At 41.7% G+C, this 16,083-nt stretch overlaps 1 protein-coding gene across 5 annotated transcripts in view; it reads right to left on the bottom strand.

Annotated features, from left to right (window-relative positions):
- Window positions 1-16,083, bottom strand: part of LOC309835196 (transcription elongation factor A protein 1) — a 60,574-nt gene that overhangs the window by 27,233 nt on the left and 17,258 nt on the right. Inside the window, exons 9-10 of one of the 5 annotated variants that reach the window (XR_014297969.1) lie at window positions 15,267-15,371; window positions 13,604-14,661 (exon numbers count right to left, since the gene is read on the bottom strand). The exons of 1 other annotated variant lie outside the window; for it this stretch is intronic. Coding sequence is in view for 2 of the 4 variants with exons in the window: in XM_082674586.1 (XP_082530712.1) it covers window positions 5,650-5,712 (63 nt within the window). In the remaining 2 variants the exon portion in view is untranslated. Of the gene's footprint in view, window positions 1-5,649; window positions 5,848-13,603; window positions 15,372-16,083 lie in introns of those variants that run through there. 3 more of the 5 variants (XR_014297970.1, XM_082674586.1, XM_082674585.1) reach the window with 3 other exon arrangements.

Genomic DNA, 16,083 nt, shown 5'->3' with positions numbered 1-16,083 from the left:
TGATGATCTGTGTGAGTGAAAAGCGCAAAAAAGAGATGATCGTATATTAATTCAGTGACAAAAGCTTTTGAGTGTCACTGTGTGCCAAGCGCTGTGGTAAACACTTTACATGCAGTATCTCATTTCATCTTTACAGTAAGCCCTACGGAAGAAGGGAATCTTATCGTCCCCGTTTTAGAGGAGGAAATTAAAGCCCAGGTAAGTTAAGAAACTTGCACAAGGTCACATGATTACTAACTAGAAAAGGTGAGATTTACCCCATTCTGTCAAAGGACACTTATTGCCTCTCAACAAACACCCAACTAGCACCATATGCCAAGCTCTGCTCTGTGTTGAGGACACAGCAATGAGCACAACAGAAACCCTTTCTGACCTCAGCGAATTCAAAAATAGGCAGAAACCTTTGAGCATCTACTTCAAACCCTCAATTACACAAGAAAAAAACCTTAAACTCAGAGAAGGTAAGTGACTTGCCCAAGGCCACACTGATGGATAATGTAAAGGGACAAGAATCCAGTTTCCTGACCCTTATACCACTGCTCTTTCCATTCCATAACCCCTCCCCCAACCCCCGCGGCAGTTCCGCTCTGTGAACTCCGATGAACAGCATTATCAAACAGTCCCCAATCATCACCTGCCTCTAAAGGTCAAGTCTACTAGATTGCAGCATCTCCTATAGACAATGATGCAAGAGAAAGAAAGATCCTACCTTAACTTCCAGAGTCAAATCTAGTTCATAGTACTGGCTAAAAAATAAATAGCCACCACACTACCATGTTACATAGGTGGTACTTCTACTTGTTATCAGAAAGAAGTACTTTTATAAAATATGGTATACTGGAAACCCAGCATATACAAGACTGTACAGGATACAAAACTCCTTCTCTTCAAAGAGATGTAAGAGAAAAGGAGCAACATGGAATATACAGTTAAGAACACGGGCTATACATATATGGTTGATCTAGATTCAAATCCATGTTCTGTCATTTCCAAATTACAAGATATTGGAAATGTTACTTGGCCTTCTCAAGCTTCAGCTTCTTTATATGTACATGAGCATAATATGCCAACCCTGAGTAGTTAAAATGGTCAAATGAGGTAATGTAACACATATGAAGTATCAAATTAGAGTGCCTAACACAAATGAGATGGTTGATAAGAGGTATAAAAGATACAAAAAATTGTCTGTTTCTACCATAACAATATTCTCAAAAAGCCATAAAGCCAGCATTTTAAGAGAGCATTATTTAAGCTCAATCAACTCAAAAACAATTCTTACTAAGAATTATGATGCGATTTTAAGGTCTAAAAAATTAAGATGCTACTTATTTTTTTAAAAAGGAAACAAATTATAAATGTTTGAGTCAGCAATATCACTATAAACTAGGAAATATAAATTTACTATGTCGCCTCAAATTTGTAGTTATTCTACACCAAAAGCACAAGCAACAAAAAAATATATAAAATCAACTTCATAAAAATTAAAAGCTTGTGGGAATTCCCTGGCAGTCCAGTGGTTAAGACTCAGTGCTTTCACTGCAGTGGCCTGGGTTCAATCCCTGGTGAGGGAATGAAGATCCTCCTGCAAGCCACGCAGCGTGGCCAAAAAATGAATAAATAAAAATTTTAAAATAAAAGCTTTTATTTTTATTTTATTAAAGTATATTAGTGGTTGGGGTAGATATGGTGACGACGTAATGGGTTACTTAATGGACAGTTTCTATCTGGAGTGATGAAAATGTTCTAAAATTAGATAGTGGCGATAGCTGCACAAATCTGCAAATATATTAAAAACCACTGAATTGTGTACTTTAAAAGGGTGAACTGTAATGTACAGCTAAATAAAGCTGTTATAAAAGATTGTGCAGTCATTCTAAATTTCGATTTATGCTAATTAATCTAACCCTAATATGGAAACCAAAGTTTTCTTTCTAACCCAGGTACAATAAAGACTTAGAAATGTACATATTTCAGGTATCCCTGCTCCTAGGAAATTCTAACACCTAGTTTCAGTTTCTTTCTCTGCAATTTAATTCTACTCAGCCCTAAGCCTTCAGTGCAGAAAAAATACACAAACCTCAACACCCCACAAAATGTGTCTGTGAGCTTGAAAATTCTACGCTCTCACCTGACTCCTCTTTCTACAGTCTAGTGCTATAAATCCTTTACAAAGATAACCCAGAAGGTTTTTTAGCCTTTACCATATCCTAGGCACTGCCAAGAATTTCATATTCATCTAATCTTTACTAAACTATCTCCAATTCACTACCAAGAAAAACATTTTAGAGATGTTAAGAAACTTGCCTAAGACCACTCAGCTAAAGTTCAGAAGAGCCAGGATTTGAACCAAGATTAGGAGTCAAAGACTTGCTTATTGATAAAGTCAAAATGACAAGAAAAAAGCTATGTAAAAAACAGCTAACACCCTGGGGCTTCCCTGGTGGCGCAGTGGTTAAGAATCCACCTGCCGATGCAGGGGACACGGGTTCGATCCTGGTCCAGGAGGATCTCACATGCCATGGAGCAACTAAGCCCATGCGCCACAACTACTGAGCCTGCGCTCTGGAGCCCGCGAGCCACAACTACTGAGCCTGTGCTCTAGAGCCCGCAAGCCACAACTACTGAGCCCGCGAACCACAACTACTGAGCCTGCGCTCTAGAGCCCGCGAGCCACAAGTACTGAAGCCCACATGCCTGGAGCCTGTGCTCCGCAACAAAAGAAGCCACTGTAGTGAGAAGCCCACACACCGCAACGAAGAGCGGCCCCCGCTCGCCGCAACTAGAGAAAGCCCGCGTGCAGCAACAAAGACCCAACGCGGCCAAAAATGAATAAATAAATTTTTTAAAAAATACATTATTAAAAAAAAAAGCTAATATCTGAAAATTTGGCACTAATTCACATGGTTCATCATGGCCTCAAAGCGTGTACTGTTTAAGATCAAGTACACACGTGGGGCAACACCCTGGGTAGTACCCGGTCAAGATATTGTTGGGGTATTTAGGGAAACCCGTCTGCCCCACGACAGCAAGTGCCCTGGTCGTACAACTGTACCCAGGCAAGGTTCAGATACAGATGCAAGGGTCTTCTAGAGATGCTGTAGTTGAACAGAGTAGTACTGGCTTTGAAGCAAAATAGATTTAGATTCACATCTTCATTTGGCCTCTTTGTAGCTATTAGGCTTAAGACAATTAACTTTCTAAATACTTCATTTTCTCATTTTTAGAATAGAGATAATGCTTATCTCAATAAACTGTCAGGAATAAATGAGATAAGGTAGGTAACTTAGTAGAATGCCTAGCTCAGAGTAATAGCTCAATAAATGATAGCTGTTTTATTATTACTTAAAAGTGACACCTACGGTTTTATTAAAACAATATCTAATAACAGCACTTAAATTTCAATTCATAGGACAACTATTACTTTTCAAGCAAAGTTTACTTTTTCACAGTATCAAAATAATATAAAAATTAACTCAGAGAAAATCTGGAAATCACACACACAAAAAAGAGAAACAAATCTACCATAATCCTAAAATGCCCAGAATGACTTCTGTTAAATTACTGAACACTTAAAAAGCTATTTATGGGCTGCTGATGTGCTCTGGAGGGCAGGGAGGGAGAGTCATTCAGACCATTTCCCTTTCTCTATCTCATTTGCCTATTTGAATTTCTGTAAGACAGACAGGAAAATAGAGGAGGAATAAAAAGTAAAAGAGCCAGTCAATTTTCCCTTTCTCTTGGGGGGGCAAGTTTTTACATTGGTGAAGTTTTGCACTACTAGAAATGTAAGATTTGAGAAGAACAATGAGCCTTGAGGACTATCTTGGAGCTTATCCTCATTCTCCTGCGGGCGCATTATGTGTTTATAATTTGAGAACTGCACACAAATACAAAGTGGTCTTCTCCATACTTGCTCACTAAGGAATTCCTCATTTCTAGGAAACATCTACTTCAAGGAAAGGAAACAAACAAAAACACCTAGTGCACTATATGATTAAAAGGTACACATTTTATAGCCTGAGTTCGAGAAAAAAATTACCCAAGTAACAGCCTTTTTCCCTAGGAGCCAGCTTCTACTAGGGGAGTCCAGGGTTCTCTAGGCAAAGAAAAGAAACTTGCCAGTTTAACGGGAATAACAGAAACGTTCAGCCAATCAAACATACAGAACTCATCCCTTGCAGTGAGGAATGAAAGGCCTGTATCAACAGAAAAAATAAATGGCACAGGCAACGTCTGGAACAGAAAACAAACAGGAAATACTTAAAAAAGCCAAAATTGCAAATACTGATTAACAGGGTATGAAATTACATGCTGGGCAATGCACCTGCTAAAGGAAAAGAGGAGCCGACTACGTCTGAAGTCTTAAGAATTCAGTGTTTAACACTACTTCTGCCTGCTGCCCAGCAGAAAACTCGGGTCCTGGCTTAATCCACACTTCATTTAAGGAGGTGAACTGCTTAGCGGTCTGATTCAGTTTCTTATTCTGTAAAATGAACGCAACACAGCTGTCGTGAGTCCCCAAAGAATTCTGCACAGATGCTTTGTAACTCCAAAGTGCTGTGCAAATCAGAGCGGCCCTTTTCTCCTTCACATTAGTTTGACTTAGAATTTCAGAAGTTTAGCTGAAAATAGACGACTCGGAAGCAAGGGACTGCAAGTGGCCCACACAGGTGGACAGAAATGCAGAAACTGGAGCACCTCCTACAAACCACAAGAGAACACGTTCACAGGAACACATTATCAGTAACAGAAAACGCCGCTGGTATCAACCATAAACCACGTCGAGAGGACCAACAACGACATGTGTCCAAACCCAGCCGGCAGCACAGCCTCGTCAGTGCGAGTGCCTTCAACACAGCTCCTCGCACGCCGCGGCCTAACGAGATGCACTTGGTCAAAAAAGTTTAGCCACTTGCCAAGTACACTGGCATAGTCTACCTTTTTTTAATTGCTAAGCAAACATGCAGGGTGGTTGAGACAATCGAGGGAATGTTCAGCCTTCTTCAGAAATAAGCTCCAGGAAATTCACATTCTGCTTTAACAGTTTCACGTCTAAAACTGATCACAAACCACTGTTTGATGTTGTTTTCTCGACGCTGGCCAATGAGCCCAGAAAAGAGAACGAATGCTTTCAAACAGGGAGGGCTCTCTGCACTCTTCAGCTAAACCAACGAGGCTTTACCACCGTGACGTTTAAAATAACGAGGAGCATTATTGCCTCGATGGAGTTGACCAGGCTGCGCTAATCACAAGGGGCCTCGGGCGCCCAGGGCGGGTCCCAGCGCCGGTGGCCGCGGGACCGGACGCCCTCCCTGGGGGCCCCCCAGGACCCCTGCCCGGGACGCGGCCGCGGGACAGGACGCCCCCCCAGAACCCCCGCCCGGGACGCGGCCGCGAGACAGGACGCCCCCGCCACAGAACCCCTGCCCGGGACGCAGCAGTGGGACAGGACGCCCCCCAAGAACCCCTGCCCGGGACGCGGCCGCGGGACACGAAGCCCCCCGCCCAGGACCCTCTCCCCAGAGCGCGGGCCTCGCCGCCGTCACGCGGCACCCGCCGCGCTCACCGCGGGCCGGGAGCCCCCTCAGGCCGACTGGCCCCCGCCCGCCGCCCGGCCTCCCTCCGGCCCGCGCCGCCCGCCGCGCTCACCGCGTTCTTCTTCTGCACCATCTTGTCCATCTTCTTGGCAATGCGGACCACCTCGTCCTCCATGGCTCCGGCAGCCCTGCCCCGCGCCGGGCCGCGGGGGACGGGAAGCGAGCGGAGCTGGCGGGGCGGCGGGCGAGCCCAGGCGTCGGCGAGGGCCCTCAGCAGGCCTGACCGAGGCGCTTCCTTACTCACGGATCCCGCGGCAGCGGCGGCAGCGGCTGAGGAGGCGACGCTCCTCCCCCGCAGGCAGAGCCAATCGAGCTCCGCGCGCGCCGAGCAGGGACCTCCAATCGAGGACCAGCTGGGCAACGAGTCCGCCGGGCCGCAGGGCTTCGCCGGCTGTCGTGAAAGTGGGCGGGCGGCGCGGCCGAGCTTTGCGCGCGCTCCCTCCGGCCCCGCCCAGCCCGCCCAGCGGACCCCACCCCCTGTCCCCAGTCCCGCGGTCCCCCTTCTCCGGGCTGTGGCGCCCGCAGAGAGCCCCGGGACGCCGAGCCCGGCGGCTTTTGGACGCTGGAACGTGGGCGGCTTTTGCAGTCAGTCGGAACCCCAGCATTTTCCCCGCCGTCGACGGCTGCCTGGAAGTCAGATTCCCCATCCCCCTAAATAGGCCTTTATCGTAGGAATGTGACCATTGTAAGCGCTTCCTCTTTAAAGTCGTTTGTAAGCGCCGTAAAGCCGGAGACCCAATCTTGTTTGTTTCCTGACTCAGAATGTTGGACGCAGTACCTTGAATACAGTTGAATAATAGTTGACAGTAACGTTCTCATCAAAGAAGTTAATAATCTCGCCTGCTCTGAAGGTCAGTGAGGAAGTTGACGTCCTAAAGAGTTATGACTAACAACATAAAGCCAAGGTAGAAAATTGAAATTATCAGTACTGGAGAGTATAGGCTCCTTCAATAGGTCTTTGCCCAAGTAACGCCCTTGACTACCATCTCGTGCAGTTTGCAGACCTATCCCCACACCCAATTAAACCATCATTAGTCAAAATTCACCACCTAATAATGTTTTTTCTATATTATGATGTAAGGTTTTGTTCTACCTCAGTTATTTGGGGGAAAGAGTAACTTGAACCATGTCCCTTTTTCTTTATTTCATTTATTTCTTTTCATTTTAAAATTGTCTTTTTATTATTGATTCCCAACTTAAATTGCAGTAAAAATATACGATTGCAAAGTTACTGGTTCTAAGGTATTTATTGAGATTTGTTTTATCAATTTTTATAAATATTCTATGTGTCCTGGAAAAGAATGTGTATTCTATAACGGCAGATGTGAAGTTCTATATGGGCCCATTAGCCCGAAATTAATTTTATTGTTCAAATACTTATACCTCAGTTTGTTGTCCACTTGATGCATCAGTTAATAATGAGTATGTACAAATCGCCATTTATGTTTGTAGATTTGTACATTTACTCTAATAATTGTCATTTTTGTTTTTTTCCGAAGAATCAGCTTACTATACTTTCACTGTGGTAAAATACACATAACATTGTCAAATGACAAAACTGAAACAATTTAGTGATGAATCTGATGTGCTTTATCCAAAGGAAAACAATCCATGGATTGGGGAGTACCTTGCCTCACAAGCAGTGGTGCACTTTTCCAGGGGTGTTGGGGGCAAGGGTTAGTTTTATAGAGCTTACAAAAGGCAACCTGGAAACACTTAATTTTGTTAAAATGGCAATGATAAATCTTCACGACCTTGGATTTCGCAATGGTTTTATAGGTATGACACCAAAAGTACAAGCAACAAAAGGAAACAGATAAACTGGACTTTGATAAAATTAAATAGGTTTGCACATCAAAGATTGCTATCAAGAGGAGAAAAGACAGCCCACCAAATGGGAAACAATATTTGCAAATTATATCTGATAAGAACCTAGTGTCCTGGACATACAAAGCAGTCTTAAAACTCAACAACAAAAAGACAACCTAGTTAAAAGTTGGGCGAAGGACTAGACATTTCTCCAGATGTATAAATGGCCAACAAGCACATTAAAATATTCTCAACACAATCAGTTAATAGAGAAATGCAAATTAAAGCTGCACGAGATACCATTTCACATTCACTAGGATGGTTAGAATAAAAGTATGGATAAAAACAAGTCTTGACAAGGATGTGGAGATAGCGGAACCATAGTACAAATCTGGTGGGAATGGCATCAAAATTTGGGTGGGGGGAGAGATTTGCCATCGTTCCTTCAAATATTCTTGCTGCCTCTCTCTTCTCTCCTAGGACTCCATATACTTGATGGGTTCCCACAGATTTCTTAGGCTCTGTTCATCTTACATATGTAAGATGTAACCATTGGAGAAAACTGGGTGAAGTGTACACAGGACCTTTCTGTACTATCTTCATAATTCCCTGTCAATCTATGAATGCTTCAAAAGAAAAGTTGTGGGTTTCTTATATACAATGGTAGGGATGATAGAAGTTGAAATATTCTATGGTTCTCCTATTTTCGGAAAGTAGATGAGAAATAGTCATTCCATTTAAATATTCACAATGTAAGGTTAACTAAAAAAGAATACAACGATATGTAGCTTCCAAACTTGTAGGGGTGGGGATGAAATAAAGCTCAACTTTTCTGCATCCTCACCAGCATTTGGCATTGACATTATTTTTTATTTTAGCTGTTCTAATAAGTATATAGTGATATTTCATTTTGGTTTTTTCACTTCCCTAATGGTTTAGCGATGTTGAATGTATTTTCATCTGCTCGATTACCATTGAGTTTTGAGAGTTCTTTATATATTATAGGTACTGGATATTTGGGTATATGGTTTGTAGATATTTTCTCCCAGTCTTAATTTGTCTTTTCATCCTCTTAACAGGGTCTTTGAAAGAGCCAAAGTTTTAGATTTTGAGGAAGTCCAATTAATTTTTTTCTTTGAGGTATTATACTTTTGCTGTCTTATTTAGAAACACTTTAAGCCCTAGATCCTGAAGACTTTCTACTGGGTTTTCTTCTATAAGTTTTATATTTGATGTTTAAGTCTATGATTCATTTTAAATTAACTTCTGTATAAGGTATAAGGTTTAGTTCAAGGTTCATTTCTTTGGCTTTGGATGTCCAATTGCTTCAGCACCATTTGTTGAAAGACTATCATTCCTTCGTTTAATTGCTTTTGTACCTTTGTCCAAAACCATTTGGCTGTGCTTGTGTGGGGCTATTTCTGCTTTATTTTGTTCATCTATGTGTCTCTCTCTGCCAATAACACATAGTTTCGATTTCTGTCACTGTATAGTAAGTCTTGAAATCCAATGGATTTCTCCCACTTTCTTCTTTTTCAATACTGTTTAATCTATTCTGGTTCCTTTGCCTTTCCATATAAATTTTAGAAAATCTTGTGTATAGCTACAAGAATCTTGCTGGGATTCTGAGAGGTATTGCATTAAATTTTCTATCCATTTGGGGAGAAGTAACATCTTTACTATATTGAGTCCTCCAATCCATGAACACGATGTTTGTCTCCATTTATTTACATCTTCTTTGATGTCTTTCATCAGCATTTTATAGTTTTCAGCCTCCAAATCCTGTACATTTCTTAGGTTTACACTTAGGTACTCTTTTTTCCTTTTGGGCAATTATAAGTAGTATTGTGTTTTAAATTTTGGTTTTCACACGTTCCTTGCTAGTATATAAAGTACAACTGATTTGGGCAGGTACTTCATTTTTATCGTGTTTCAGCTCCCAAGTTAGTATTAGTTTCATGCAGTCGGTTTTGTTTAGTTACCCAAATGTTTACCACTCTTTCCCCCTTCTTTGCATCTCTCCTTTCCTCTGGCTCATTTTTCTTCTGAAAGAACACCTTTTAACAGTTCTGTCAGTATTCTTTTTCTCATACACTTTCTATGACAAAGTGGTTTTCTTTTGCCCTCACTGTGAAATGAGTTGACCTCTGTAGAAGTTCCCAATTGTCCTTTTCTCTCCCACTTTGATGTTATTCCATTATCTTCTGACCTCTGGTGGTGTTTTTCTTAAGTATATGCTGTGTGACACTGAAAGCAGGCTCTCTCTGGTCGCTATTAAGTCCTTTTTCTATGGTATTCAGTTCTGCTTTGCACCATGAAATGTCTCTTTAGAGACTTAGTAGTTTATTTATACTCTTAGTAACATTTTTCTTCCTGAATCTGAGATTTCTTACCTTTCCTGAAGTCTGGAAAAATGTCAGTCATTGTATCTTCATATATTGCTTCTGTCCCATCCTCTTCTCTCCTGCAACTTCCATTACACTTTATATCAGACCTCTTAATTTTACTTTTCTAGTCTCTTACCCTCCCCTTTTGCTTGCTGGGATTTCTCCTGAGTAAATTCCTCAGAGCTTTCTTTCATACACAATTTCACATACATACACGTCTGTTGTGTCTAATATGCAGGGTTTTTTTAATATTTATTTATTTGACTGTGCCAGGTCTTAGTTGCGGCATGCGGGATCTTTAGTTGCAGCACGTGGGATCTAGTTCCCTGACCAGAGATCGAACCCAGGCCCCCATAGTGGGAGTGTGGAGTCTTAACCCCTGGACCACCAGGGAAGTCCCTAGTATGCAGTTTAATTCATCCATTTGAATATTTTTTGTAGGTCAGATATTACAACTCAAAATCTGAAGAACAAGGAGTATGGGGTTTCAGCTTGGGAAGTTGATAAAGTTCTGGAGGTGGATGGTGGTGACCGTTGCACAACAATGTGGATGTAATGAATGCCACTGAACTGTATAATTTTAAAGTAGTTAAAACTGTAAATTTTGTTATATTTTACCACAGTAAAAAATCTGAAGAATAAAAAAAGCACATCCGGGCTTCCCTGGTGGTGCAGTGGTTGAGAATCCGCCTGCCGATGCAGGGGACACGGGTTCGTGCCCTGGTCCAGGAAGATCCCACACGCCGCGGAGCAGCTGGGCCCGCTGAGCCTGCGCGTCCGGAGCCTGTGCTCCGCAACGGGAGAGGCCACAGCAGTGAGAGGCCTGCGTACTGCAAAATAAAAGAAAACATATCCAAGGCCGGCCTTCTCCCCTCCTTTCCTTACCTGCCTCATCCTCTCCCCCATCCATAACCACTTTTATTAGGTTCTTCTTTGCATCCTTCTCGCATTTGAGGTTTTCTTTTAATGCAAATTCTAGTCAAGTCAAATATATGGTCTTATTTCCTCCCCTTTGTTTTGTACCTTATTTCTTCATCAATAATGTATTCTGAATCCTTCCCAAATTAATAGAGCATCCTCATTCTTTTTTTATAGCAGTGTAACAATCCATTGTGTAGGCGGAGGGTAGTTTATTTAGCTGGTCCACTTTTATCCCACGTTGGGTTGTTTCAAATATTTTACCATCATAAACAATGCTTCTCCATTAAGATTTTTCACTTGAGTGGTTATTTTTCACTTCTAGACGTTTTCTTTTTCAAAACTGCATTTTCTTTCTTTCTTCTTCTTTTTTATAAATTTATTTATTTATTTATTTTTGGCTGTGTTGGGTCTTCATTGCTGCGGGCGGGCTTTCTCTAGTTGCGGCGAGCGGGGGCTACTCTTGGTTGCGGTGCGTGGGCTTCTCATTGCGGTGGCTTCTCTTGTGGCGGAGCACGGGCTCTAGGCACGCGTGCTTCAGTAGTTGTGGCACGTGGGCTCAATAGCTGTGGTGCACAGGTTTAGTTGCTCCGTGGCATGTGGGATCTTCCCGGACCAGGGCTCGAACCCGAGTCCCCTGCATGGGCAGGCGGATTCTTAACCACTGCGCCAGCAGGGAAGTCCCCAAAGCTGCATTTTCTGATACTGTGTCCTTCTCACTTGTCTGTTCTTTTCTCTGGTTGGTTAACTCTCATACTATCTATCCTTTTAAAGTTCCTGAGAGCCCAATGATCCCTTTACCTTTTGTGTCATCTCGTGTTCCTGTGTAGGTAGTTCTCTCATAGGCTTCATCCTTTGGGGGTGTTCAGCTCACTTTTGGCAGGGCTAAATTAACCAGCCTGGGTTGAGAATGTCACTCTCCATAAAGAATCTGTTTGGGGACTTCCCTGGTGGCACAGTGGTTAAGAATCCACCTGCCAAGGCAGGGGACACGGGTTCGAGCCCTGGTCCGGGAAGATCCCACATGCCACAGACCAACTAAGCCTGTGTGCCACAACTACTGAGCCTGCGCTCTAGAGCCCGTGAGCCACAACTACTGAGCCCACACGCCACAACTACGGAGCCCATGTGCCTAGAGCCCGTGCAACAAGATAAGTCACCGCGATGAGAAGGCCGCCTAAATAAATAAATAAACAAACAAAAAGAATCTGTTTGCCTCTTCCAGGTGCCCGAGGGTCAGAGCCAGTCTGAGGAAATTCTTTTTTTTTTTTTTTTTGCCTCCTCTTGCAGCATGCTGGATCTTAATTCCCCGATCAGGGATCGAACCCAAGCCCAGCAGTGAAAGTGCCGAGGCCTAACCACTGCACTGCCAGGGAAGTCCCCAAGGAAATTGTTGATATTAACTTAGAAGCTTATGTGTTTCCAGGCCACATTAATAGTATACATTCAAAATCCAAATATCTATGAGGACAAGCTTCTGGTTAAACAAATTCAAGTGAAGAGCTCCCTTCTCTCTCATTCAGAGCCCAAGCCAAAATAGACAAGCTTCCCCATCGCTTCCTGGCAGTCAGACTTTTTTCCAGTTCATATGACAAAGAGCGCAGCCCTTAAAAGGGTGCTAGCTTCATAACGGTGAGTAATTTCTGAGACACCCCAAGTCAAGTGTGCCGTGTGGGTTTTAGGTCCCTTTTGAGTTCTCTCTGGGTACCGCAGGATGCAATTTCTTTAGGGCAAGCTGATTTTTACCCTGGTTTATTTAGCATTTCTAGGTGTTTTGAATTATATGAAATATAAGTTTGTGCTGTATTTATTTAGTTATTCATTTATTTATGTTTAGAAGCATTTAAATTACCTCACAGGGGCACAGGGCAAGGCAGGGGACCACAAAGTAATTAAGGCACATCATTTTGAACCCTGGCTCTTACACATAATAGCTCTGTAACCACAGGCAAACAGTTCATCTCTCCAGGGATCAGTTTCCTCTTCTGTAAAATGAAGCTAAGGTTGATGTGAAGATTATATGAGTAAAGGATATAAAATGCTTAGTACAGTGCCTGCCTGGAATATATTAAGTACTTAACGAATAAACAAATTTTCACTTTTTAGTAAATTTTACGAATAAAATGGTATGTTGTTAGGAGGGTGTCATGTATCTACTTCTAAAAAGTAGCAATAAGAAGAACTTCAGCAGTAGGCAAACCTCCCAATGGCTCACATACATAGACACTGTCGTTACCTGTCGACAGACGTAAACAATACCATGCTCTGACCACATCTGATTGTGAACCAAGAGCTTCAAAAGGATGATGAAATCAAAGATTATCACGTGAAATATGATGCTGCTGTGAAGAAGGATAAATCTAAAAAAGAGCTGTTGAAGAGAGCACTACAGTACAGAACTCTCTTACCAGGAGGGCAACCCCAAAATGGAACAAGCAGCCTCACAAAAAGGGGAGCTGTCACTTTATTCAAAAGCAGAAGCTGAAGGACTGCTTAAGAGGCAGAACAGACGGGATTCCTTCCTGGGAAGAGTTAGAAATCAGCAGTGAGATAAAAGGAGAAGAAACTACTTGGATAACTGATTTATGATACGAATTTAAAAAAATCCCATGAATACTACATGGAAGGAAAAGACAGAGCAAAACACCAAACTTCTTAAATAGGTTAGGAACACTGAAAATCAAACTGAAGATTTGTTCAGCTTGTTAATAACACTGAGGAATAGGAAGCCTGGGCCCCGCCTGGAGAGAGCCAGGCGGGGGCCACACCACCATCAAACTTCCCTCTCAATGTGTGTTCCTGGGATTACACTGTCGCTTTCCTCCTTTTCCTTACAGACAGCCATTCCAAGGAAACGCAAATGTTAAAAATCATATTCCAAAGAGCCAGTCACAGAAGAGTCAGAATTACATTTTATTTCACATTGATAGAAACCGTGAAAAAGATTTACATTTTCCCACGTTACAGCACATTTCAATGGAATATATTTCTTGCCATAAATTAGATCTTGCTGATTTGTGTAAGTGAAACAACAGTTTACATTCTTCAAGATAAAAGCAAAATGACTTAGTAAATGATTGTTTAAAAATTGTAAATCCAGACATAAACGTATGGCTTCATTATTAACATCCTACACTGTCCATACGAAATCATTTCCATCATCAAGTAGCACCCATTTATAAAGATGCGTTCCTAACGGTGTTCTAGTCAGTTGGAATACAGCAGAAAAATTAACAACAGTTCAGAAATATCAGGCGTACATTTTTGCTACATATTAAACTGGGTGGTAACTACACCATATGTACTGAGTTCTGACTAACTTTTATTACCCATAAACTTGTTTTCAAATAATGTTAACCAATAATCTGAAAAATCTATTTAAAATCAAATAATTGCTACTTTCATGTTTGCACAGAAACTAACTTAAAAAGATCCTCTCTGACTACAGTGAAAATTTCAAATAAGTCCACTGGCAGATAAAAGTAAAGCAAATTTTTCAAATGGATTGTTCATTTCCTACAGCAGTTGGTTTCAAACATATGTGCAAAATAAGTAAACTAAAACTCTACGCTATGAGGAGAATCATCTTAGAACAAATCATCTTAGAAATTACAGTTTGTAAGATCAGTCTTAAATATTTCGGAACATACTAGAATATGACCTAATTATTCTTTCAGTTAATTACAGAAAAATACAACCACAGAATTATCCTCGTTACCTGTAACTCTGCAGGCCTAAGCTGCAGACAAAGGTCCAGTTTAAGAAGTAGTGTAGAAACTTTGAAGGGATGCCTGGCTTCTTTCTACAAGTATAAATACACTTTCAGTGCCGTCACGTCTGTGATTCAGAATGTCAAATTACAGCACGTATTGACAGCAGACGTCCATGGCAAGTAGGCAATATTTGGTCTGTTATGAAGGATAAAAAAGAAGAAAGAACACTTTTCTTTTCTAGAGAGGAAAAAAGAGTATTAAATAGAAATTATATTCAGGAAAGAAAAACCTGGTCCCCAAAATAAGAGGGCCATTAATTGAAGACAGCAATATTTCTTTTTACTGACACTTAGAAGCATTATCCCTATTATTAGGAATAATGTAATAACACCTCATTCTTATTATGCATTATAATCATTAAGTACATATGAACACATATATAAAAATACAGATACTGCATGGTGACTAAGTAATTTGGGAATAAGTCCAGAGTCTTAAGTCACAGCACGCATAGACTTTTTATGTCTTAACTGCTCATTTATACCTGAGCAGGTTTTCATTAAGCATACTAATAATTTTCAAGTGATGTAATAAAAAATCTGGTTACAGTATTTTATTATTTTGCTGAATTACATATGAGAGAAAGAAGCTACCTGCTTCACCTATTTTAATACTAATATATTCTGGATAATGTTACACAAATACATACATAGAAACTTAAAAGATCATAAATTTCCCATGAGGAGATTTATTTAGTCTGTGTCATTGGTGTGTATTTGCAAAACATTCTAACACTGCAAACATCAGAGGTTTCAAGATCGGGCACAGAAAAAACTTTATACTCTATGACGATGATGCTGGTGTGCGCTTCTCCACAAGGCCTCTTAGTGACGTCAATCAATAGGAGGTAGGAGTTTATCAATGAACTGCTTGACATCCAACATTTCCTGTTTGGAATAAAGGGATTATTAATATGCAGTTACACAAATCAGAAATTAAATCCCCACTAAATACCACTAACTAAAACCACATTTTTACTACAATTATATAAAAAGTGGTGAAAAAGAAATGAGGTACCGATAGAAATTAGAAAACATTTCCCACGATTATTATCGTAATTCAATGATCACTCTCACGTATTACAAAGTCTTATGAAAATGGTCTGCATTTGCACTGCTTGAACAAAATAAAACACTGGGGGTGGCGGGGGGAGAGGAAGGGGGTCTAAAAGTGACAATAACTACACAGAGAAGACTCGGTATGTACACAACTGCCGTCAACCAAGTGTCCGTGCCCAGCTTCTAACACTCCCTCATTAGAATGAGATGCGAAATCAACAGTACCAGATGCTTTGTGCCTTTCCAAAGGATTCACACACAACCAGCCAGCTGAGGCTGAGGGGAGCAGGTCCCCAAGGCAGGCCTGGAGAGACGCAGAGGTGAATCCACCACAGAGGAAACTGCTCGACACCTCCCGCGTCTGGCCCAGCTTTCTCACTTCCCTCAAACACATCTCCTGCTGCCACCGCTAGACCCACACAGGAGCACGCAGGAACCTTCGCCCGCATCGCCTCCTCACTCGGGAAAGAAGGCACAGCACGGCGGTGGCCTGTCTCACCCGCCGTGTGGCCCCCACTGCGACCCCACCTCCTCCAGCCCC

The sequence above is a fragment of the Grampus griseus genome, assembly GCF_964374135.1.
Source record: "Grampus griseus genome assembly, chromosome: 17".
Classification (NCBI taxonomy): domain Eukaryota; kingdom Metazoa; phylum Chordata; class Mammalia; order Artiodactyla; family Delphinidae; genus Grampus; species Grampus griseus.
The sequence above is the reverse complement of the archived record's forward strand: the minus strand, read 5'-3'. Positions and strand labels throughout refer to the sequence as shown.